Here is a 26,458-nt window from a genome sequence, read left to right on the forward strand (position 1 = left end):
TCTTTGCTCCAATGGAGCCTCAGCTGCGGGAGGGGAAGAGAGAGACAGAGAGGAAGGAGAGGGGGAGGGGTGGAGAAGCAGATGAGCACCTCTCCTGTGTGCCCTGGCCGGGAATCGAACCTGGGACTCCTGCACACCAGGCCGACGCTCTACCGCTGAGCCAACCAGCCAGGGCCTCTTTTTCTTTTTAGGAGAAAGAGATGGAAAGGGAGAGAGATAAATATCAGCTTGTAGTTGCATTGTTTAGTTGTTCATTGATTGCTTCTCATTTGTGCCTTGACAGGGGGTAGGGAGGTGTGCTCCAGCTGAGCCAGTGACCTTGGACTTTAAGCCAGCAACCTTTGGGTTCAACCCAGAAACCCTGCACTCAAGCCGAGTGTTTTGAACCTAGGAACACAGCGTCCTAGGTCAACACTCTATCCTTTGCGTCACCACTGGTCAAGCCAAGTTTGTTTTTTTTATGAAAACTACTTTCTAAATAGAGCAGAAAACTGATGTTAGACTTGTTTTCTTTTTTCCTAAAATCAAAATGATTTTTCATGTTTTCCTTTTTAGGTAAATTTCAGGTGATGATACAGAAGTTGTAGAACATACTGAAATGCAAAACTTCAATAGTGTAAAGAGTTAAATTATTCATGTATAAAGTATTTCAAGTAGCAATGATGTAATTACATTGTTGGAAATTTGTGTTGATATAAGCTATTTGCTAACTTGTACCATGAAATATGTACTCTTAAGCAGTAATAAGATTGTATTTTAGCAATTTAACCTAGGCCAAGTTAAAGCAGATAACATAACATATTTTACTGAAACTATTCAGAATGAAAAAATCTGACTTCAAAGAAATAAACACCAAGATGTAGGATCCTTATTTTTAACATTTTTATTTGCTTAGTGATGCGTATTTAGCCACAGATGGGGAAGCAAAACTCAGGGTTTGATAACTTAGCATAAAGAAAAGTATGCACCAGTCAGAATCATTTATGTAAGAATGAAAAAATTTTGATTTTGTTTTATGAGTTTGTTTAGTTACTAAAAAAGGAAATAGCACATTAAATTTGACTTTTTAATTTATTGCTTATAATTTGTCTATTAATTTTTATGCCTGTTTAAGAATTTCATTATATATATTGTATGTATGTATGAAAAATGTCCTATCTCACTGCCTAAGTTGCTCAAAAACATAATTTCTCTTTAATAGAACTTAATTCTGGAGCAATCCATTAATGTAATTAAAGTGAAATACAGATTTGTGTAAATGTACATTCAGTGGCTCCGGAGCCAAAGAATATAAGGTATTTTAGGAAAGAATTTTTATACTTACTCCTGTTACAGTTTCAGCTTTAAACTGTTCTCCCCTTGCATGGAAGTGCTAGTGAAGTTTCTAACTTCTTTATCTTTATTCCCTTATTTACTCTTCCCCACAGGTAGAAGGTAAACTCAGTATGCTGTGAGGGTCTGCTTCTTAGTTCACAGAGGGCTATATTTTAACAGTGTCCCCACGTGGTGTTAAGGGTTTTAGCTAACTCTCTGAGGTTTCTTTTATAAGGGGCACTAATCCTGCTCAAGAGGGCTTTACCTTCATGGCCTAAAAATCACTTCCCAAAGGCCTGGCCTCCTTAAACTGTCACTTTGGGGGTTAGGATCTGAGCATATGTATTTCTGGGGACATAATATTCAGTCCACAGCAGAACCTGATGCAGTGAGTAAAGTAAAGCAGAATCCTATAGTCAGGATTGGTGAACTGTTTTTCAATCTGAACAAAGTGCAGCTGTCAGATGGGAGTTCAACTCAGGCATCAGACTGGGAATGGCACAAATATTGGAGTCATAAAAATTAAGAAACTAGATAGAAACTACAAGTTTTTCAAAGTATTCTTTTAAAAATGAGTACTATGATCAAATACAGTGTGTCCATAAAGTCATGGTGCACTTTTGACCAATCACAGGAAAGCAACAAAAGACGATAGAAATGTGAAATCTGCACCAAATAAAAGGAAAACCCTCCCAGTTTCTGTAGGATGATGTGGCAGCATGTGCGCATGTGCAGATGATGACGTAACACCGTGTATACAGCGGAGCAGCCCACGGCCATGCCAGTCGAGATGTGGACGGTACAGAGGAAAGTTCAGTGTGTTCTGTGGCTCGCTAAATTTGAATCCGTGACCAAAGTGCAACATGAATATCGGCGTGTTTATAACAAAGCACCACCACTTAGGAATAACATTACTTGGTGGGATAAGCAGTTGAAGGAAACCAGCAGTTTGGTGGAGAAACCTCATTCTGGTAGGCCACCAGTCAGTGACGAGTCTGTAGAGGCTATACAGGATAGCTACCTAAGGAGCCCTAAAAAATCTGTGCATGTGTGTGCTCGACAATTACACCTAAGCAAGACTACAGTTCATAAAGTGTTAAAGAAACGTCTCTGCTTTACGGGGTACAAATTGCGGCAACAAATGGAGCCCACATCAAACTGCACTGAATAGGTATGAAACTGGGAGAGTTTTCCTTTTATTTGGTGCAGATTTCAAATTTCTATTGTCTTTTGTTGCTTTCCTGTGACTAGTCAAAAGTGCATCATGACTTTACGAACACATTGTACATTTTGTAAATCCATCCTCTTTTGTGTATTTTTATTATTAATGTCTTATTAATGGCATGTTACAGGTTCCAGAAAAAATACAATTTTATTCAACTTAGTATTTGATTACAGTATCATATTTTCAAGAAACACTAATAGCCTACCTGACCAGGTGGTGGCGCAGTGGATAGAGTATTAACCTGGGACATAAAAACCCAGGTTCGAAACCCTGAGGTCACCAGCTTTAGTACAGGCTCGCTGGCTTGAGCATGGGATCATAGATATGATCCCACGGTGGCTGGTTTGAGCCCAATGGTTGCTGGCTGGAAGCGCAAGGTCACTGGCTTGAGCAAGGGGTCACTGGCTTAGCTGGAGACCCCTGGTCAAGGTATGTACAGTGGTACCTTGAGATACAAGTTTAATTCGTTCAGTAACAGAGCTCGTAAGTCAGTCAACTCTTATATTAAACAAATTTCTCCCATTTAAAATAACTGAAATAGATTTAATCCGTTCCAGCCCTGTGAAACATCCCCAAACCATCCTGAATTATGAAAAAACACAGGATTTTAATTAAGAAACACACATGTATACTTTACCAATGCATAAAAAAATATAAGATGTAAAAGAAAAAAGTGTTATTTAGTACTGTATTCTTACCTTGGGGACAGACGAGTGCAGCTAATGGAGGTGAATGGAGGAAGAGGGAGGGAGGAAGGGATGCAAGCACTGCAGACATGTAAACTAAAACTGCACTTTTTTTTTTTTTTTTTTGTATTTTTCTGAAGTTGGAAACGGGAAGGCAGTCAGACAGACTCCTGCATGCGCCCAACTGGGATCCACCCGGCACGCCCAGCAGGGGGCGATGCTCTGCCCATCTGGGGTGTTGCTCTGTTGCAACCAGAGCCATTCTAGCGCATGAGGCAGAGGCCACAGAGCCATCCCCAGTGCCCGGGCCAACATTGCTCCAATGGAGCCTTGGCTGCGGGAGGGGAAGAGAGAGACAGAGAAGAAGGAGAGGGGGAGGGGTAGAGAAGCAGATGGGCGCTTCTCCTGTGTGCCCTGGCTGGGAATAGAACCCAGGACTCCTGCATGCCAGGCCAACGCTGTACCACTGAGCCAACCGGCCAGGGCCAAAACTGCACCTTTCTTAACACTAAATATAAACTAAATTGCATTTTCTTTACTTTAAAACAAAACTAACTAAAATTGCACTTTCTTTACTTAAAATGAAATCACAAAAACTTAATTGTAAAAAAATGCACTTTCTTAAATTTAAACTTAACATTACGTATTTTTCATTTAATCACCACCTGTTTTTGCCTTTTTGGCTGCACTTTTGGCACTTTTACTTGCAGGACTTTTGAATAAAAATCTATCCAAAGAGGTTTGCTTTTGCCTGCCTTTTAAACTGTAATGGAAATGTGACAAGTGTCATTAAAAAGTGCTGAAGAACCACCAGTTGAAACTTTTCCTGGGTGTTTCTTTTCAATGAAACTTGAACACTTCTCCCACAGTGCCAGCATGTCTTTAATTTCACTTGTAGAAATCACTTCCTCCGACTCTACCTCCTCCTCACTACTAATCTCTTGCAGAAGCTCCATATGTTGCATCATCTGTAGCTCCTTCAACTCATCAGGTGAGAGTTCCTCCTCATGTTCCTTGACGAGCTCGTTTACATCACCCTCATCCACCTCCAGACCCATCAACTTTCCGAGGGACAGAATCTCCTCCAGTGCTTCTACCTCGGTCTCTGGTTTGAATCCTCTGAAGTCCCTGTCTGCAACAACATCAGGCCATAACTTTTTCCATGCTGAGTTCAAAGTTCTTCTTGTAACTTCTTGCCATGTCAAGTCAATAATGTGTAAACATATCACGATGTTGTAGTGATCTTTCCAAAACTCTCGAAGGGTTAGAATTGTATTCTCAGTCACCTCAAAAGCAGCAGCAGAACAAGTGCTTTGTGTAAAGCTTTTTAAAGTTGGAAATGACCTGCTGATCCATAGGTTGCAAGATTGAAGTCATGTTGGGTGGGAGGTAGAGGACTTTCATGAATTTGAACTCACTGAGAATATCATCTGCAAGACCAGGTGGGTGGGCTGGAGCATTATCAAGGATTAGTAATGCTTTCAATAGGAGTTTATTTTCTTGAAGATATTTCTTCACTGCAGGACCAAAGACGAAATTTACCCATTCAATAAAAAACTGCCACATAACCCATGCCCTAGCATTGGCGTGCCTGCAGTTTTTCTTTAAGAATCTTGTGAGTCTTAAAGACTCATGGATTTTCAGAATGATACACTAGCAGTGGCTTTACTTTACAGTCACTGCTAGCATTTGCACACAATGCAAGGGTCAGACGGTCCTCCATGGGTTTATGGCCTGGCAGCTCCTTCTCCTATGTGGTGATGAAAGTCCTCCGGGGCATTTTTTTCCAAAACAATCCTGTTTCATCACAGTTGAAGACTTGTTGGGGGATGTAGCCTTCCTTTGCGATAAGTGCAGCAAAACGTGTGATGTACTTCTCAGCTGCCTTAAAGTCAGCACTCACAGCTTCACCATGCCTCACCACCGAATGGATGCCAGATTTCTTCTTGAAATTTTCAAACCAGCCGTGATTTGCCTTAAATGTATCTTCTGCCTCTTTTGGGGTTCATGGTTCTTTCTTCTTCAAGTCACCGTAAATAATACGTGCATTTTCGCATATTATAGTCTCTGTCACTGTATCTCCTGCCAGCTCTTTCTCTTTCACCCAGACCAGCAGAAGCTTCTCCATTTCTTCATGGATATTTGTCCTTAATTGGGACAGAATTGTAGTTCCTTTCGCTGGATTTGCGCTTTTTTTAAAATTTATTTTTTACAGAGACAGAGAGTGAGTCAGAGAGAGGGATAGACAGGGACAGACAGACAGGAATGGAGAGAGATGAGAAGCATCAATCATTAGTTTTTCATTGCGCGTTGCAACACCTTAGTTGTTCATTGATTGCTTTTTCATATGTGCCTTGACCGCGGGCCTTCAACAGACCAAGTGACCCCTTGCTGGAGCCAGCGACCTTGGGTTCAAGCTGGTGGGACTTTGCTCAAACCAGGTGAGTCCGCATTCAAGCTGGTGACCTTGGGATCTCGAACCTGAGTCCTCTGCATCCCAGTCCCATGCTCTATCCACTGCGCAGTCCAGCGCGCCTTTTTTTTTTTTACAGAGACAGAGAGAGAGAGTCAGAGAGAAGGATAGATAGGGACAGACAGACAGGACCGGAGAGAGATGAGAAGCATCAATCATCAGTTTTTCGTTGTGACATCTTAGTTGTTCATTGATTGCTTTCTCCTATGTGCCTTGACCACGGGCCTTCAGCAGACCGAGTAACCCCTTGCTCAAGCCATTGACCTTGGGTCCAAGCTGGTGAGCTTTTGCTCAAACCAGATGAGCCCGCGCTCAAGCTGGTGACCTTGGGGTCTCGATCCTGGGTCTTCTGCATCCCAGTCCGACGCTCTATCCACTGCGCCACCACCTGATCAAGTGGATTTGCGCTTTTGATGGCATCCTTTTGTTTAAGGATGGTACAAATTGTAGATGTATTGCGGTTGTACAGCCTTGCCAGTTCAATCACTCATACACCACGCTCATGTTTTTCTATTATTTCTTGCTTCTGTCGACATCATTCTTTTCTTCTCACCACTGTCCTTTACACTCACTTTCTTCAGCCCCATGATAGCACACAAAGAAAGTTAGTAAAAAATGCAAAAGTGATGCAAGAACGAGTACAGAGCATGAGAGTCAACTTGATTCTGCGGGTAACACATAAGAATGAGGTGCTGGTGTTGTGCTGCTGATACTGAACCCGTGTAGCAATGCGCCAACTAGTGGCAGCTTCCCGAATCACGACTCGTATCTCAGAACTTCGCTTGGATCTCGAACAAAAATACGGACCAAGTCACAGCTTGTATCTTAAAAATTCATGTTAGTTTACTCGTATCTCAAGGTGCCACTGTATAAGAAAGCTATCAATGAATAAAGTGCTGCAACTATGAGTTAATGATTCTTTATTCTCTCTTCCTGTCTGTCCCTGTCAGTCTTTCTCTCTAAAAAAAATAAAAAATAAATAAAATTGAAAAAAACACTAACACCAAAATAAATCAACATTCTAGGACAATTTGGGAAACATTTGTTTTAGAAATTTCGTGGGAGTTGGTAACGTACGAAGCAAAATATAATTGTGGTATGGACATAAGTCAAGGTGACTGTTCCATAATTTGTAAAAGTCAGACTTTTCTCTCTGTCCCCAGATAGTAGAATTGATCATCTGAATTTATTTTAATATAAGTAAGCTTCTCATTGGTTTATTCTGCTAAGAGGCACAGATAAAATAATCTTATTTTTTAAAAATAGAAATGAATACAATTTAAAAAAAAGTACCATCACAATTTAATAAATGTATAATATCCTCCTTACCAAAAGAAGTAATGTATCTTGTATGTATGTGAACAAAAAAATACAGGTACAATCTAATTTACTCTGTCACTCTTCCACAGACCTGATTAAGCTATTGTTTTAAAAATAACTTCTAAAATCTATGCTTAAAATGTGTAATTTCTCAACAAACTTAGAAGTTTCTATTTCTGTCAAGAGTTGGGGAACTTTTTCTCTTCAATTTCTCATTAAAACCAGAAGATACTTTTAATTTGTATGCTTTGATAAACTGTATGGCTATACTGATAGTCAGCACACTTTATTTTTATTACATTAGTGGCTTAAAATATCTGTCCCTTTTATTTTTCAACATTCCTGAAAAATATACTTATGCCAAGTTTAATCACTAGAAAATGGGTTCTCAATTACCTATTTGAGATTCTCCAGCTTCCTAGAAAATAGAGATGTAACTGCATTCAGGTTATTTCTTACACCACTTGTTTTTTTTTTTAAACTACTTTCTTTAATTTTTTTTTATTTTATTCATTTTAGAGAGGAGAGAGAAAGGGATAGAGAGAAAGAAAGACAGAGAGAGAAGGTGGGGAGGAGCTGGAAGCATCAACTCCCATATGTGCCTTGACCAGGCAAGCCCAGGGTTTCGAATCGGCGACCTCAGCATTTCCAGGTCAACGCTTTATCCACTGCGCCACCACAGGTCAGGCCTACATCACTTGTTTTCAGCACATGGGAAATTGCCTTCTTTTTTATGCTATCTAGTTCTCAGGAATTTTATTCTGTGTAAGTAGAGTACATAACTACATGTTCAGACACTAGTTACGCAAGAAATGTAATTAGAACAATAATAGACATTTTAGTTCTATCAAATCAACCCCCAGGCACCCTCCCTCTTCTCCCAGCATAAAATCAACAAAAAATGCAAGGCTGTAATATAGCTAGTTGTGGTATAGGTTGGAAACCTAAACTCTATTTTTATTAATTTTAATTTATTGTGCTAACATGGATTCAAGTGTCACTCAATATAACACACTCACTCCCCAGCCCTGTGTCCCCCATTACACCCACTTTGCCCCCCTCACCTTAATCCCCTCCCCCTCTTCCCTCTTGGAATTCCTGTCCTGTGATCTGTATCTGTGTTAGGTATATAGAGTTTCACTACTCCCTTCACCTTTTCTGATCCCTTCTCCTCATCCCCCTTCTCTCTGCCAGCTATCTCTCTGCTCCCTGTGACCCCACCTCTGCCTCTAATCCATTCCTCAGTTCACTTTATTCATTAGATTTCACAAATAAGTTTGAGATCATATGATTTTTTTTTCTTTCTGTGCCTGGCTTATTTCACTTAGCATAGTGATCTCCAGGTCCATCCATGTCATCCGAAAAGGTAAGATTTCCTTTTTCAAGGCTGTGTATATGTGCCACAGCTTTTTTTTTTTTTTTTTTTTTTTTTTTTTTTTTTTTGTATTTTTCTGAAGTTAGAAACGGGGAGGCAGACGCCCGCATGCGCCCAACTGGGATCCACCCAGCATGCCCACCAGGGGTCAATGCTCTGCTGCAACCAGAGCCATTCTAGCGCCTGAGGTAGAGGCCATGGAGCCATCCTCAGCGCCCGGGCCAACTTTGCTCCAATGGAGCCTTGGCTTTGGGAGGGGAAGAGAGAGACAGAGAGGAAGGAGAGGGGGAGGGGTGGAGAAGCAGATGGGCGCTTCTCCTGTGTGCCCTGGCTGGGAATCGAACCCGGGACTCCTGCATGCCAGGCCAACACTCTTACCACTGAGCCAACCGGCCAGGGCTTGTACCGCAGCTTTTTAATCCACTCGTCCACTGACAGACACTTGGGCTGTTTTCAGATCTTGGCTATTTTAAACAATGCTTCAATAAACATGGGGGTGCATACCTTTTTTTTTTTAACTTTTATTTATTTCAGAGACAGAGCAAGAGTCAGAGAGAGGGATAGACAGGGACAGATAGACAGGAACGGAAAGAGATGAGAAGCATCAATCATCAGTTTTTCGTTGCAACACCTTAGTTGTTCATTGATTGCTTTTCTCATATGTGCCTTGACCGTGGGCCTTCAGCAGACTGAGTAACCCCTTGCTCGAGTCAGCGACCTTGGGTCCAAGCTGGTGAGCTTTTTGCTCACACCAGATGAGCCCGCGCTCAAGCTGGCGACCTCGGGGTCTCAAACCTGGGTCCTTCCTCATCCCAGTCCAACGCTCTATCCACTGCGCCACCGCCTGGTCAGGCCATACCTTTTTTTGAATCAGTGATTTGGTATTCTTAGGATATATTCCTAAAAGTAGGTCAAAAGGCAGTCCATTTTTTATTTTTTGAGAAAACGCCATACTGTTTTCCACAGTGTCTGCACAAGTCTGCATTCCCAGCAGCAGTGAGGAGGGTTTCCTTTTCTCCACACCCTTGTCAGCACTTAACTATGTGTTGATTTGTTAATGAGGGCCATTCTGACAGGTGTGAGGTGGAATCTCATTGTGGTTTTAACTTGCATTTCTCTGATGATTAGTAATGGTGAATATTTTTCCATATGCCTGTTTGGACATCTGTATGTCCTCTTTGGAGAAGTGTCTATTCAGTTCTTTTGCCCATTTTTTAAGTGGATTGTTTATCTTCCTGCTGTTGAGTTTTATAAGTTCTTTATAAATTTCGGTTATTAACCCCTATCAGATGTGTTGGTGAGTATGTTCTCCCATTGTGTGGGTTGTCTTTCTATTTTGTACATGGTGTCTTTTGCTGTGCAAAGCTTTTTAGTTTGATATAGTCCCATTTGTTTATTTTGTCCTTTATTTCATTTGCCCATGGAGATAACTCGGCAAAATATTGCTACAAGAGATATAGTCGAGTTTATTATGTTTTTTCTAAGATGTTTATGCTTTTGCAACTTACATTTAAGTCTTTTATCACTTTTAAGTTTATTTTTGAGAATGGTGTGATTTGGTGGTATAGTTTCATTTTTTTGGATGTACCTGTCCAATTTTACCAACACCATTTATTAAAGAGGCTGTTTTAACTCCATTGTATGGTCTTCCTTCCTCTATCAAATATCAATTGACCATAAAGGTGTGGGTTTATTTCTGGGTTCTCTGTTCTGTTCCATTGAGCTGTATGCCAGTTCTTATACCAGTACCAACCTGTTTTGATTACAATGGCCTTGTAGTATAACTTGATGTCAGGAAGTGTAATTCCTCCCATTTTATTCTTCATTTTCAAAATTGCTGAGGCCATGCATGTTCTTTTTTGGTTTCATATAAATTTTTGGAATATTTGTTCTATATCTTTGAAGTATGCCATTGGTATTTCAATAGGAATTGCGTGGGACTTATAAATTGCTTTGGGTAGTATACACATTTTAATGATTATTCTTCCTGTCCATGAACACAGTACATGTTTCAACTTGTTTGTATTTTCCTTGATTTCATTTTTCAATGTCTTATAATTTTCCAAGTACAAGTCTTTTAACTCCTTGGTTAAATTTATTCTAAGTACTTTATTCTTTTTGTTGCAATAATGAAGGGGACTGTTTCCTTAATTTCTCTTTCAGACAGCTTACTGTTGATGTATAAAAGTGCCACTGATTTCTGAATATTTTATATCCTGCCACCTTGCCAAATTCTCTTATCAGGTTTAGTAGTTTTTTGACTGAGACTTTAGGGTTTTCTATTTAAAGTATCATGTCATCAGCAAATAATAATAATTTTACTTCTTTTCCAATTTGAATGCCTTTTATTTCATCTTGTTGTCTGATTGCTGTGGCTAGGACTTCCAGGACTATGTTGAATAAGAGTGGTGAAAGGGGGCAGCCCTGCCTTGTTCCTGATCTTAAGGGGATTGCTTTTAATTTTTGCCTATTGAGTATGATGTTGGCTGTGGGATTGTCATAAATGGCCTTTATTGTGTGACGTATGTTCCCTGTATTCTCACTTTGCTGACAGTTTTGATCATAAGTGGGTGCTGGATTTTATTAAATGCTTTTTCTGCATCTATTGATATACTCATGTGATTTTTGTCCTTCCTTTTGTTTATGTGATGAATCACATTCATTATTTGTGAATGTTGTACCAGTCTTTATTCCCTGGAATGAATCCCACTGAATCATGATGTATGATCTTTTTGATGTATTGCTGAATCTGGTTTGCTAATATCTTGTTGAGAATTTTAACAGCTATGTTCATCAGGGATATTGGCCTGTAGCTTTCTTTCTCTGTAGTGTCTTTACCTGCTTTTGGAAAGAGGATCATGCTTGCCTCAGAAAGGAGCTTGGAAGTCTTTCTTCCTCTTGAATTTTTTGAAATAGCTTGAGAAGGATAAGTGTTAGTTCTTCTTTGAATATTTGGTAAAATTTGCCTGTGAAGCCATCTGGTCCAGGACTTTTGTTTGCTGGGAGGTTTTGATAACTGTTTCAATTTCATTTGTTACAATCGGTCAGTTTAGGTCTGTGATGGTGAACCATTTTTATAAAAACCACCCCCTTTTGCAGTGCTGGTCAACCTGGTCCCTCCCACCCACTAGTGGGCATTCCAGCTTTCATGGTGGGCCAATCGCAGCACCATTTGGTTGCTCCACTACCGCCCACCATGAAAGCTGGAATGCCCCAGAGGGACCAGGTTGACCAGCACTGCAAAAGTGGGCAGTTTTTATAAAAAGGTTTGCCATCACAGGGTTAGGTTTTCTGATTCTTCCTGAGTTTTGGAAGATTGTATGTTTCTAGGAATTTATCCATTTTGCCTAGGTTGTCCAATTTCTTGGCATATAGATCTTCATAGTACTTTCTTACAATCCTTTGTATTTCTGCAGTGTCAGTTGTTACTTCTCCACTTTCATTTCTGATTTTATTTATTTGAATCCTCTTTCTTCTTTTCTTGATGAGTCTGGTTAATGGTTCATCAATCTTGTTTACCTTTACAAAGAACCAGCACTTGGTTTCATGGTCTTTTGAATTGGTTTTTTAGCCTCCATGTATTTGTATCTGCTTTGATCTTTATTATTTCCTGCCATGAACCAGCGTGGCTATTAATTCCAGGTCCTGAGGGAGAATGGCACCGAATTAAGAAAACAGACTCACTGAGAAAAGAGGATGGGATCAGGAGGCCTCTGCAATGCTGATGGCAAGATCAGAGATAGAGAGTCTCCGGTCTTGTTTATTATATAGCGTAGACCAGTGGTAGTCAACCTGGTCCCTACTGCCCACTAGTGGGCATTCCAGCTTTCATGATGGGCGGTAGCAGAGCAACCAAAGTATAAATAAAAAGATAGATTTAACTATAGTAAGTTGTTTTATAAATATTTATGCCCTGGCCGGTTGGCTCAGCGGTAGAGTGTCGGCCTAGCGTGCGGAGGACCCGGGTTCGATTCCCGGCCAGGGCACACAGGAGAAGCGCCCATTTGCTTCTCCACCCCTCCGCCGCGCTTTCCTCTCTGTCTCTCTCTTCCCCTCCCGCAGCCAAGGCTCCATTGGAGCAAAGATGGCCCGGGCGCTGGGGATGGCTCTGTGGCCTCTGCCTCAGGCGCTAGAGTGGCTCTGGTTGCAACATGGCGACGCCCAGGATGGGCAGAGCATCGCCCCCTGGTGGGCAGAGCGTCGCCCCTGGTGGGCGTGCCAGGTGGATCCCGGTCGGGCGCATGCGGGAGTCTGTCTGACTGTCTCTCCCTGTTTCCAGCTTCAGAAAAATGAAAAAAAAAAATTTTATTCTGCCAAACTTAGCGAAAATCTGACATAAAGTACTTGGTAATTATTATTATATGCTTTAACTTGCTGTAACTCTGCTTTATAAATTTTATAAAATAAAGTTACTTCCCTACTTTATAAATCACCATTATTGTGGAACTGGTGGGTGGTTAGAAAATTTTACTACTAACAGAGATACAAAAGTGGGCAGTAGGTATAAAAAGGTTGACTACCCCTGGCATAGACAATTAAAGCCTTTAAGCCAATATACAAATAAGGAAGTCTCTGATACAAAGCCACTTATCTGAGGCATAAATGGGATTCCTCATAAGAGTGCACCACCCCACATCATGCAACAGTCAAGGCTGTGGGGAAAAGCTTAGTTTTGAGAAGGGTGGTGGAAGATCTTAGTATTAGAAAGCTGGAGAAGAGCTTAGTTTTAAACTAAGCCCTAGGCTGTAAGGATTTTGTCAGTTTATAGCCTTTCTACCACAATTTCCTTCCTTCTACTTTCTCTGGGCTTTATTTGTTGTTCATTTTCTAGTTTTTAAAGAGAGTTAGGTTGTTTATTTGAGCTTTTTCTTGTTTCTTAAAGTATGCCTATAATGCCATGAACTTCCTTCTCAGGACTGCTTTTACTCTGTTCCATAGATTCAGAGTTGTTATATGTTCATTTTCATTTATTTCTAGGAAATTTGGTTTCTCCCTTGATCTCCTTATTAACCCATTCATTGTTTTATAACATGCTTATTAGCCTCCAACTGTTTGACTGTTTTTTAGTTTTTCTATTGTAGTTGATTTCTAGTTTCATGCCATTGTGATCAGAGAAGATGCTTCATATGATTTCATTCTTCTTAAATTTATTGAGTCTTGTTCTGTGTACTAACATGTGGTCTGTCCTAGAGAATGTACCATGAGCACTTGAAAAGAATGTATATTTTGCTGCTTTGGGGTGAAAGTTTCTAAAAATGTCAATTAAATGCAGTAATCTAATGTATCATTTAAGGCGCTGTTTTTTATTTTTATTTTTTCTTTTGTATTTCTCTGAAGTTGGAAACGGCGAGGCAGTCAGACAGACTCCCGCATGCGCCGGATCGGGCCAGCACGCCCACCAGGGGGCGATGCTCTGCTCATCTTGGGGCGTTGCTCTGCCGCAATCAGAGCCATTCCAGCACCTGAGGCAGAGGCCACAGAGCCATCCTCAGCGCCCAGGCCAATCGCTGCTCCAATGGAGCCTCGGCTGCGGGAGGGGAAGAGAGAGACAGAGAGAAAGGAGAGGGGGAGGGGTGAAGAAGCAGATGAGCGCTTCTCCTGTGTGCCCTGGCCGGGAATCGAACCCGGGACTTCTGCACGACGCTCTACCACTGAGCCAACCGGCCAGGGCTTTGTCCAATGATTTTAGTGGAGTATGAAAACCCCCTATTATTAATGTATTGCTGTCGATCTTGCCTTTTATGCCCATTAAAATCTGCTTTACATACTTAGGTGCTTCTATATTAGGTGCATAAATGTAATATTTACAATGATTATATCTTCCTGTTGGATTGCTCCCTTTATCATTATGTAGTGACCTTTTTTATCCCTTAATATAGCCTTTGTTTTAAAGGTTATTTTGTCTGATAAAAGTATTGATACCCCACCTTTTTTTTAATTTTCATTTTCATGAAATACTTTTTTCCATCCCTTTACTTTCAGTCTGTGTATATCTTTTGTTCTGAGGTGGAACTCTTGTAGACAACATATGTATGGGTCCTTTTTTTAAATCCATGCTGCTACCCTGTGTCTTTTGATTGGGGCATTTAATCCATTTATATTTAAGGTTATTATTGATATGTATTTATTGCCATTTTTTTCTTTCAATCTATAATCTTTTTCTTGATTTTTTTCCCTTTGCTCTCTTTACAATAGGCCCTTTAACACTTTTTTACAGTACTGATTTGGTTGTAATGAATTCCTTGACTTTTTTTTTTTTTAATCTGGGAAGCTTTTTATTTCTCCTTCAGTTTATAAAAAAAATTTTTTTTCAGGGATAGAGAATCAGAGAGAGGGACAGATAGACAGGAATGGAGAGAGATGAGAATCATCAATCATCAGTTTTTCGTTGCAACACTTTAGTTGTTCATTGATGCTTTCTCATATGTGCCTTGACTGCAGGCCTTCAGCAGACCAAGTAATCCCTTGCTCAAGCCAGTGACCTTTGGTCCAAGCTGGTGAGCTTTTTGCTCAAACCAGATGAGCCCGCGCTCAAGCTGGCAAGCTAGGGGTCTCGAACCTGGTCCGCATCCCAGTCTGACGCTCCATCCACAGAGCCACCACCTGGCCAGGCATTTCTCCTTCAATTTTAAACAATTGCCTTGCTGGATAAAATCATCTTGGTTGTAGGTTCTTGTTTTACATCACACTGAATATTTCTTGCAAATCCCATCTGGCCTCAAGTGTTTCTGTTGAAAAGTTGGATGTCATTTTTATGGGGGCTATTCTGTAGGTAATTAATTTCTCTTCTCTTGCAGCATTTTTTTTTTGGTATGTTTTCTGAAGTGAGATTCGGTGAGGCAGAGACAGACTCCCACATGCACCCCACTGAGATCCACCCGGCATGCTCACTAGGGAGCAATGCTCTGCCCATCTGGGGCCCTTGCTCTGTTGCAACTGAAGCCATTCTGGCACCTGAGGCAGAGGCCATGGAGCCATTCTCAGCACCTGGGCCAACTTTGCTCCAATGCAGCCTGGCTGCAGGAAGGGAAGAGAGTGAGAGAAAGGAGAATGGGCAGAGAAAGAAACAGATAGGTGCTTATTCTGTGTGCCCTGGCCAGGAATCAAACCCGGGACTTCCACGTGCCCAGCCGATGCACTACTACTGAGCCAACTGGCACCAGCTGTCCTGCAGCTTTTAATTTTGGCATTTTAATTATGATGTGTCTTAGTGTAGGCCTTGTTGGGTTCCTCTTTAATGGGATTCTCTGTGCTTCTTGAACTTGTGTGACTTTCTTTTTTTTTTTTTTTAATTTTTTTTTATTTTATTTTCTTTTATTAATTTTTTTTTTTTAGAGAGGAGAGAGAGTGAGAGAGAGAGAGAGAGGGAGAAGGGGTAGGGAGGAGCAGGAAGCATCAACTCCTATATGTGCCTTGACCGGGCAAGCCCAGGTTTTTGAACCGGTGACCTCAGCATTCCAGGTTGTTGCTTTATCCACTGCGCCACCACAGGTCAGGCAAACTTGTGTGACTTTCTTTCATCATTTTAGGCAATTTTTTTTGGTTGCAAATTTTCAGCTATGATTTCTTCAAACTGGTTCTCTATCCCTTGTTTGTTCTCTTCTCCTTAAGGAACCCCTATGATGCAGATGTTGTTTCTCTTCATGTTGTCACAGAGCTTCCTTAGAGTTTCCTCAGTCTTTTTGCAACTCTTCATTTTGCTGCTCTGCTTCTGTGCTTATGTTTATCTTGTCTCCTAAATCAATCGTTCAATCCTCTGCTGTTTATTATTAAAAGCTTGCTGTTTATTCCTTCTAGTGCAGTCTTCATTTCTGATATTGTATTTGTCATTTCTAACTGGCTCTTTTTTATGATTTCATTGTTCTTATTGATACTTGCTATCTTTTTGTTTAGGTACTTATTATGACCATCCATCATTGCTCTAATATTCAGAGCATCTAAAAAATCATTTTAAACTGTGCATCTGATAGTTCGGTTACTTTTATTTCATTCAGTTTGTTTTCTGGGGATTTCTCTTGTTGATTCATTTGGGTCACATTTCTTTATCAGACCATTTTGTCTGTGTAGTAGGTAGTTCTGTCTGCCTTTGAAATTTTTGTGCTGTCTTTATGAGGAAGATGGGCTCGGTGGTACTAACCTCCAGGCCACTTGTTTTCTTGCTCTAGAAATGCTTCTTGAGGGTACTAGTTTCCACCCTGTTGTGACTACTGAACGCAGTTGGTCCTTTCATGGGTACAGTCATCCTTTCACACTGGCTGGCTCTAAGGGTCAACCTTGATCATGTATATTACCTACTGTGCAATGTCTGTCCTGTTGGGCATATTTATTGTCCAGTGTCTGGTGCCTGTTAGACTCCTCTTTTGGGCATTCTGCTTGTGTAGCTAGCTCATTCTAGCGTTGGTGCTGTCTGCCACCCACTACTTGAGGTGTTGGTTCTAGATCTTGGGTTGACATCAGTCATTGTTTGTAACCTTCTATGGGCTACCTGTCTGCAGGGACTGCTCTTTTTACTGTGTCAGCATTTTCTAAGCCTGGGTAGTATGTGGGGTGCCAACATGTGTATAAGGATCAACTTCCTCATGCTTAGAGATGACATTAGCTCTGTGAAAGCCCCAAGCTCTGTAAGATTTGTCTCCACATTTCAGCTGCACCTACTCCTCTTTCAGCTGCCTGGTCTTCCGTCAGAGTCTTCTGTAGAAAGACTGTAGTGTAGGCTCAGACTGGCCTGACCCAGCCAACTCCTCTACAGATTGTAAGCATGTTTGGTTAGGGCAGCTGAAGTTGGGAATTAAATGTTAGTGTGACCCCCTACTTCAGCGGTCTCTTGGTCAGGAGCTCAGTACAGGGAATGTGGCCCCTAATCCAGAACCTAATCCTTCAGCCACTGCTGGATACTCAAAATTTATTTTTCCGCAGCAAGGTGAGCATAGGATTCAGATTGAGGGGGGTCGACAGTCCCATCTGCAGAAGTTCTTACAGCTGGTGAGACCCTGGTCTCAAGGAGGAAGACTGAGCAAGTCCACTCCTGGTGCTGACTGTGCCCCCAAGAAAGTAGCTAAGCTCCTCAACCAGACCCAACCATAGGCCCACAGGGACCCAAACTTTTTATTTATTTATTTTTAATAGTATATTCAAAGGTTGTTGTTTTTTAATAGGGTATTCAAAGTTTTTTTAAAAATTTATTTATTTTAGAGAAAAGAGAGAGAGAGAGAGAGAGAGAGAGAGAGAGTGTGTGTGTGTGTGTGTGTGTGTGTGTGTGTGTGTGTGCAGGGGGTGGGGAAGAGCAGGAAACATCAACTCCCATTTGTGCCTTGACAGGGCAAGCCCAGGGTTTTGAACCGGCAACCTCAGCGTTCCAGGTTGATGCTTTATCCACTGTGCCACCACAGGTCAGGCAGGACCCAAACTTTAAATGTTCATGCTCCAAGCTTCTCTCCCTTCCCCCATTGGAATCTAGTCCAGCAGGGCAGGATATCTAGCACCCAGGCCAGCAGACTGTGAAGCTCCACCCTATCCAATGCACATGAGTTGCTGTACTGGTGCTGATCACAGATAGTGGAACTTGCCTCAGCTGGGTCCAGTGTGAGGAGCTTTTCTTTAGGATACCACTCTAGCAAGGGTTGTTAGGTCTTGAACCGATGCTCTCTGTAGCTGGCCACTGGTGTACCAGCCCTGGGCCTCCCTGGCAGGAACTCAGCACACACCAGTGGGAGACACTGCCTGTGACTGGCCCTCAGCAACCTTCTTGGAGCTATAAGCAATCCAGAGTTTGTGCCTTCCTCTGGTGAGCCCAGGTGCACATGGAAATACCAAGCTGCACAGCTAGGTTGTCTTTTACCCACACTGAACCTGGGGGAAGGTCCACTTAAAAGGCCAACGTTTCCCGAGTCCTGCCTCCTGCAGCCTCTGTCTGATGGCTGCTTGTTGGGCTCGGCCACTGAGAAAACCTCTGGTAGAGTCTAGAGCCTACAGCAATTCAGGGATTAGGAAGGGTGGTGGGTATGGCTCCATCCCTAGGTCCCAGGTGTCAGTCTGTCCAGGCTGTTTTCACAGACCTTTGTAGGTTGTGGACCCAGAAGTCTGGTGGGTATGTCCTCTGAGACCCTGAGGTGTGGTCTTCCCACAGACCGGACCAGTTCTACTGAGTCTCCAGTCTTGGTGTGGTTTCTTCATTTAGTCCAAAGTTTGTTTTTCAAGATGATTTTTCTTAAATTAAGTTGTAATCCAATTTGGTTCTGGGAGGCAGTATTTGGAACGTCTGCCTTCTCTGTCACCATCTTGGACCAAGTTGGAAACCTAAACTCTTTATAATAGGTACTGCTGGCTACCTATCCAGTATCCACTCTTCCTTCTTTTCTACCAGAGCACTATTTTTGATAGGATTGGCAGTGTGCTCAGCTAAACCTCATCATGTCCAACTTCCTTTATAATTAGAAAATGTTATAACTCTAGCAAACAACATATAAGTTGAAGGTTTCTTATAATGCTCCTCTGACATAGACAAGAAGAAGGGATGGTGCCTTTTTACCCTTTCTGGAATACAGATGTGAGGCAACAGACAAAATATCCATATCACGACTGAAAAGATGAAAGCTACACACCAAAACTGATAGAAGAAAAATCTTGATGCAGCCCAAGACATGTATGATACTATAGAATTGCTGCACTAGCCCTAAACTTCTTACACAGAATTATGAGAAATTGAAATTCCTAATTTTAAAATCTCGGTTAGTTCAAGTGTTCAAGTTTTTAGATGCAATGTTAACTGATGAGACTCTTAAGAATTACAACTATACTCTGGGAACTCTGACCAAAGAAAGCAAAAAATAATGTATGTGAAGATACAGTAGCATTTTCTATATTGGATTAACACTGAAAACAGATTAGATATCCAACAATGAGAGAATGCTTAAATTAAAGTTGAACTATTAAACTGACATTTAAAAACCAGCTTTCTGAAGACATAATAGAAAAGACTCAAATGTAAGTTATATCTGTATTTTTTTGTTGTTGTTGTTTTTCTGTGAGTTTATTTTTTTTGTATTTTTCTGAAGTTGGAAATGGAGAGGCAGACAGACTCCCGCATGCGCCCGACCGGGATCCACCCGGCATGCCCACCAGGGGGCGATGCTCTACCCATCTGGGGCACTGCTCTGTTGCATCCACAGCCATTCTAGCGCTTGAGGCAGAGGCCATACAGCCATCCTCAGCGCCTGGGCCAACTTTGCTCCAATGGAGCCTTGGCTGCGGGAGGGGAAGAGAGAGACAGAGAGGAAGGAGAGGGGAAGGGGTGGAGAAGGAGATGGGTGCTTCTCCTGTGTGCCCTGGCCGGGAATTGAACCCGGGACTCCTGCACGCCAGGCCGACACTCTACCACTGAGCCAACCGGCCAGGGCTTTTTTTTTTTTTTAGAGACAGAGAGAGTCAAAGGGACAGACAGGAACAAAGATATGAGAAGCATCAATCATTAGTTTTTCATTGCGCATTGCAACACCTTAGTTGTTCATTGATTGCTTTCTCTTATGTGCCGACCGCAGGCCTTCAGCAGACTGAGTAACCCCTTGCACGAGCCAGTAACCTTGCGTCCAAGCTGGTGAGCTTTGCTCAAACCAGATGAGCCCGCGCTCAAGCTGGCAACCTGGGGTCTCAAACCTGGGTCCTCGGCATCCAGTCCAATGCTTTATCTACTGCGCCACCACCTGGTAAGGCTGTATTTTTAACTAGTGGCAAAATTATTGGCTCCCTGATCTCATTCCTAATCCCCTTTTCCTTTTATATCTCTATTAGAAAGTCTGGAAAGGCTTACAGTTTCATTTCTTGACCTTTCTTTGAACCAGAGGTGATCATCGAATACACTGTCACCAAAAGATGAATACAGTTGGCTGTGGAATTCTGTGGTTTTGTTAGTTGTATGAGAATCAGATACTAAAGGCTCTGCCTCCTTCTCCCTTTTCCTGTTAAGAAATAGTCCCATAGCCTTGAAGTACAGTGTCCACCTTATTACCATGAGTGAAAGACCAAAAGAATCAGAGATCTTGGTATCATGGACTGACTCAGTGGTCGGCAAACCTCGGCTCGTAAGCCACATGTGGCTCTTTGGCCCCTTGAGTGTGGCTCTTCCACAAAATACCATGTGTGGGCGTTACCTTGATAAGGAATGTTCCTACCTATATAGTTTAAGTTAAAAAAATTTGGCTCTCAAAAGAAATTTTGATTTTTATTCTGTTGATATTTGGCTCTGTTGACTAATGAGTTTGCCAACCACTGGTAACTGAACCAATCTGGTAGCCACCAGCTCCCCTACACTTTGCACTCTATAAAAAAATAAATCCCTGCCTGACCTGTGGTGGCACAGTGGATAAAGCGTCGACCTGGAAATGCTGAGGTCACCGGTTCAAAACCCTGGGCTTGCCTGGTCAAGGCACATATGGGAGTTGATGCTTCCAGCTCCGCCCCCCTCCTCTCTCTCTCTCTCTCTCTCCTCTCTCTCCCTCTCTCTCTCCTCTCTAAAAATGAATAAATAAAATTAAAAAAAAAATTTTTTTAATCCCTATTTGAAGAACCATTACTACTAGAACCTTCTGTTGCTTAAAAGTAGACAAAAGGGCCCTGGCCGGTTGTCTCAGTGGTAGAGCGTCGGCCTGGCTTGCAGGAGTCCCAGGTTCAATTCCCGGCCAGGGCACACAGGAGAAGCGCCCATCTGCTCCTCCACCCCTCCCCCTCTCCTTCCTCTCTGTCTCTCTCTTCCCCTCCCACAGCCAAGGTTCCATTGGAGCAAAGTTGGCCTGGGCGCTGAGGATGGCTCTATGGCCTCTGCCTCAGGCGCTAGAATTGCTCTGGTTGCAGCAGAGCATCGCCCCTTGGTGGGCATGCCGGGTGGATCCCGGTCGGGCACATGCGGGAGTCTGTCTGACTGCCTCCCTGTTTCCAACTTCAGAAAAATTAAAAAAAAAAAGTAGACAACAGTTCTACCTGTTATATATGAACAGAAGATTTGACAGAAAAATTAAAAGTCTATATATATATATGTATTTTATTTTGAGAATACATTTATTAAAGCTGGGAATAGTGATACAAGGATAGAAGCAACAGGAGAAAGCTTAGGTGGGGCTGTTGTTGGCTCACTGAAAAGTCAGAGAAGAGGAGGCCTTGGAGACAGGTTTAGGGTGCTAGTCCAGGATGAGATGCCACTGCCCATTGCTTCCCTGGTTGCAAATCTTGTGGGGTCCTTCAGAGTTTAGGAGATACACACTTGTGGGGGAGGGAAAAGGCACAGGAATACTCCTGGGAAAGGGAGCATGCCTAGATTAATTTCTTTTTAAGTGAGAGGAGGGGAGATAGTGAGGCAGATTCCCACATGTACCTCAACAGGGATCCACCTAGCAACCTCCATCTGGGGCCAGTGCTTGAATCAACAGAGCTCTCCTCAGTGCCTGAGGCCGATACTCAAACCAGTGGAGCCACTGGCTGCGAGAGAGGAAGAGAAGCAACTGGTTGTGTCTCTTGATTGCGCTGACTGGGGATCAAACCTGGGACATCTGCACTCCAGGCCGATGCTCTATCCACTGAGCCAGGGCTAGATTTTTAAAAATTCCAACCTTTCTCCATTGTCTTGTTCAAGAGTGAAACAAAATTTTAGTAACCAAAACACACTTTCAATAAAACTTTATGTGTATATATGTAAATAAACAATGAAGCAGCACCAAGAACATTTGTAAAATTTCATTGTAGTTTTGCGCATGGTTATTGAAAACTTTAAAACTGTTCATCAGAAATTAGATGGGATTATCCAGAGATACTGCAGATATTCAAATCTATATACTCTATCTTCTGCATATCAACTTGAGTTACATAGGTTAAGAAAAGATCCTTTACATAATGTTGAAGATGTGATGCAGTCTGCACATGTTGGCATTGTGCTTCCTGAGACAGGCAGCCTTTATCAAAAGTATCTTCTATCCCTAAGAGATCGTCTACATCAAGATGGCTCATCAGCTAAATCACGTTGGTCAAAATACCTAGTAAAGAAATAATTGATCCACAAAAAGATTATTAGAAACAATAAACCAATACAGTAAGGTCGCAGGATACAAAATTAACATACAAAAGTCCATAGCCTTTCTATATGCCAACAATGAAATATTAGAAAACGAACTCAAAAAAACAATCCCCTTCACGATTGCAACAAAAAAAATAAAATACCTAGGAATAAACATAACAAAGAATGTAAAGGACCTATATAATGAAAATTACAAAGCATTATTAAGGGAAATCGAAAAAGATACAATGAGATGGAAAAATATTCCTTGTTCTTGGATAGGAAGAATAAATATAATCAAAATGGCCATATTACCCAAAGCAATATATAAATTTAATGCAATTCCCATCAAAATCCCTATGAGATTTTTTAAAGAAATGGAACAAAAAATCATCAGATTTATATGGAACTATAAAAAACCCCGAATAGCCAAAACAATCCTAAGGAAAAAGAATGAAGCTGGGGGCATTACAATTCCTGACTTTAAACTATATTATAGGGCCACGATAATCAAAACAGCATGGTATTGGCAGAAAAATAGACACTCAGACCAATGGAACAGAATAGAAAGCCCAGAAATAAAACCACATATATATGGTCAAATAATCTTTGATAAAGGGGCCAACAACATACAATGGAGAAAAGAAAGCCTCTTCAACAAATGGTGTTGGGAAAACTGGAAAGCCACATGCAAAAGAATGAAACTCGACTATAGCCTGTCCCCGTGTACTAAAATTAATTCAAAATGGATCAAAGACCTAAATATAAGACCTGAAACAATAAAGTACATAGAAGAAGACATAGGTACTAAAATCATGGACCTGGGTTTTAAAGAACATTTTATGAACTTGACTCCAATGGTAAGAGAAGTGAAGGCAAAGATAAATGAATGGGACTACATCAGAATAAAAAGTTTTTGCTCAGCAAGAGAAACTGATATAAAAATAAACAGACAGCCAACTAAATGGGAAATGATATTTACAAACAACAGCTCAGATAAGGGCCTAATATCCAAAATTTACAAAGAACTCATAAAACTCAACAACAAACAAACAATCCCATAAAAAAATGGGAAGAGGACATGAACAGACACTTCTCCCAGGAAGAGATACAAATGGCCAACAGATATATGAAAAGATGCTCAGCTTCATTAGTTATTTGAGAAATGCAAATCAAAACTACAATGAGATACCACCTCACCCCTGTTAGATTAGCTATTATCAACAAGACGGGTAATAGCAAATGTTGGAGAGGCTGTGGAGAAAAAGGAACCCTCATTCACTGTTGGTGGGACTGTAAAGTAGTACAACCATTATGGAGGAAAGTATGGTGGTTCCTCAAAAAACTGAAAATAGAACTACCTTATGACCCAGCAATCCCTCTACTGGGTATATACCCCAAAACCTCAGAAACATTGATACGTGAAGACACATGTAGCCCCATGTTCAATGCAGCACTTTTCACAGTGGCCAAGACATGGAAACAACCAAAAAGCCCTTCAATAGAAGACTGGATAAAGAAGATGTGGCACATATACACTATGGAATACTACTCAGCCATAAGAAATGATGACATCAGATCATTTACAGCAAAATGGTGGGATCTTGATAACATTATAAGGAGTGAAATAAGTAAATCAGAAAAAAACAAGAACTACATGATTCCATACATTGGTGGAACATAAAAAATGAGACTAAGAGACATGGACAAGAGTGTGGTGGTTACCAGGGGTGGGGGGAGAGAGGACATGGGAGGGAGGGAGGGAGAGAGTTAGGGGGAGGGGGAGGGGCACAGAGAACTAGATAGAGGGTGGCGGAGGACAATCTGACTTTGGGCGAGGGGTACGCAACATAATTTAATGACAAAATAACCTAGACATGTTTTCTTTGAATATATGTACCCTGATTTATTAATGTCATCCCATTACCATTAATAAAAATTTATTAAAAAAAAAGAGAAAGAAATAATTGAATTCATGCTTAAAGATACTAATGCAGCACCACTAATAATAATAGCAGAAGACTGCAAGCAATCCAAATGTCTCCATCAGTAAGGGGACTAATTGAATAAACTACAGTACATCATTTATACAGTGGAAGACTATAAAGCTTTTACAACAAAGGAATGAGGACAATATCTACTGCTACAGTGTGATTTCCAGGGTTTATTAAGTGGAAAAAAAGTACAGATTGGTATGTTTAGTATGGTGTGCTACCTTTTTTGTAAGCATGTGTAGGAATGCAGATATATATATATTTGCTTATAGTTTTAAAAATAATGAGTGGAATGCCAGACCAGGCAGTGGCGCAGTGGATAGAGCATCAGAGTAGGACACAAAGGATCCAGGTTCGAAACCCCGAGGTTGCCGGCTTGAGCATGGGCTCATCGGGCTTGAGCGCAGGGTCGCTGGCTTGAGCCCAAAGTTGCTGGCTTGAACAAGGGGTCACTCGCTCTGCTATAGCCCCCCTCCCCCGTCAAGGCACATATGAGAAAGCAATCAATGAACAACTAAGGTGCCGCAACAAAGAATTGATGCTTCTCATCTCTCTCCCTTCCTGCCTGTCTGTCCCTGTCTCTCTCTCTGGCTAAAAAAAAAAAAAAAAAAGAAAAAAAGAGTGGAAGGATAAACCAAAAATAATAAAATGGATACTACAGCCTGACCAGGCAGTGGCACAGTAGATAGAATATCGGACTGGGATGCGGAGGACCTAGGTTCGAGACCCCGAGCTCGCCAGCTTGAGTGCGGGCTCATCTGGTTTGAGCAAAAAGCTCACCAGCTTGGACCCAAGGTCACTGCCTTGAGCAAAGGGTTACTCGGTCTGCTGTAGTCCCACAGTCAGGGCACATATGAGAGGGCAGTCAATGAACAACTAAGGTGTCACAATGAAAAGCTGATGATTGATGCTTCTCATCTCTCTCCGTTCCTGTCTGTCTGTCCCTATCTAACTCTCTCTGTAAAAAAATACAAAACAAAACAAAAAATAAAAAAAATAAAATGGATACTACAGAAGAGAGCAAAGAGGTTAGAGAAGAGAAAGATGGATTCTGAAATACTCCAAATGTACCCTGAATTATAGTTTTACCTTTGGAACAATGTAAATATTTTATGTAGTTATAAAACAAGATGAAATAAAAAAGAAAATCATGAATCAGACTCCACAAAATGAAGTGTCCTATATATCAAGTTGGTGGCATAACCACACAGAATAATTTCAAGTGACCTTAAACATGGTGTTCTGATACAGGTTTCCAGAAAGATATACCAGGGAGAAAAAAACTGCAAAGAAATTTTAAAATTACTTAAGGATTTTTACTGTCAGAGACACTGGTAGTATTTTTATTCTAAAACTGTTATGTGCATACTACTGGTAAAAGCCATAATTGTTAATATTGTTAGAAACCAACATTTTCAGCATAGGAGAAAAGAAAAAGAAAAAATCACATAATCTTAAATTAAAACTGGAATATCAATTTGAACTTTTATCTCTTTCTAAAAAACATGTGGTTTCTAGCTCTGTTCACTGAAAAGGACTTAATGCAGTGACCAAACTAGTAATAACTAGTTCCCTAACGTCAAAATTGTGGATTGTAAATTCCATCTTACTTGAAAAGAATTCTCCAGGATTCCCAGGAGAAAAGACTAATTCTTTTTTTTTTTTTTTTTTTTTTTTTTTCATTTTTTCTGAAGCTGGAAACGGGGAGAGACAGTCAGACAGACTCCCGCATGCGCCCGACCGGGATCCACCCGGCACGCCCACCAGGGGCGACGCTCTGCCCACCAGGGGGCGATAATCTGCCCATCCTGGGCGTCGCCATGTTGCGACCAGAGCCACTCTAGCGCCTGGGGCAGAGGCCACAGAGCCATCCCCAGCGCCCGGGCCATCTTTGCTCCAATGGAGCCTTGGCTGCGGGAGGGGAAGAGAGAGACAGAGAGGAAAGCGCGGCGGAGGGGTGGAGAAGCAAATGGGCGCTTCTCCTATGTGCCCTGGCCGAGAATCGAACCCGGGTCCTCCGCACGCTAGGCCGA

General features: G+C 41.5%; 2 protein-coding genes across 8 annotated transcripts in view; one reads left to right on the forward strand and one right to left on the reverse strand.

Annotated features, from left to right (window-relative positions):
* The window catches only part of TRAPPC6B (trafficking protein particle complex subunit 6B), a 57,703-nt gene that overhangs the window by 17,357 nt on the left and 13,888 nt on the right, over window positions 1–26,458 (forward strand). Inside the window, exon 6 of one of the 4 annotated variants that reach the window (XM_066277908.1) lies at window positions 19,931–19,965. The exons of 1 other annotated variant lie outside the window; for it this stretch is intronic. In XM_066277908.1, coding sequence (XP_066134005.1) covers window positions 19,931–19,950 — 20 coding nt within the window. In that variant the 3' untranslated portion in view covers window positions 19,951–19,965. Of the gene's footprint in view, window positions 1–555; window positions 1,250–4,172; window positions 6,607–19,930; window positions 19,966–26,458 lie in introns of those variants that run through there. 2 more of the 4 variants (XM_066277909.1, XM_066277906.1) reach the window with 2 other exon arrangements.
* The window catches only part of GEMIN2 (gem nuclear organelle associated protein 2), a 28,136-nt gene continuing 23,778 nt past the window's right edge, over window positions 22,101–26,458 (reverse strand). For all 4 annotated transcript variants that reach the window (XM_066277904.1, XM_066277902.1, XM_066277903.1 and 1 more), the window contains one exon: window positions 22,101–22,411. Coding sequence is in view for 1 of the 4 variants with exons in the window: in XM_066277903.1 (XP_066134000.1) it covers window positions 22,372–22,411 (40 nt within the window). In the remaining 3 variants the exon portion in view is untranslated. The remainder of the gene's footprint in view (window positions 22,412–26,458) is intronic.

This window comes from Saccopteryx bilineata, chromosome 4 (assembly GCF_036850765.1).
Source record: "Saccopteryx bilineata isolate mSacBil1 chromosome 4, mSacBil1_pri_phased_curated, whole genome shotgun sequence".
In the NCBI taxonomy this organism is placed as follows: Eukaryota; Metazoa; Chordata; class Mammalia; order Chiroptera; family Emballonuridae; genus Saccopteryx; species Saccopteryx bilineata.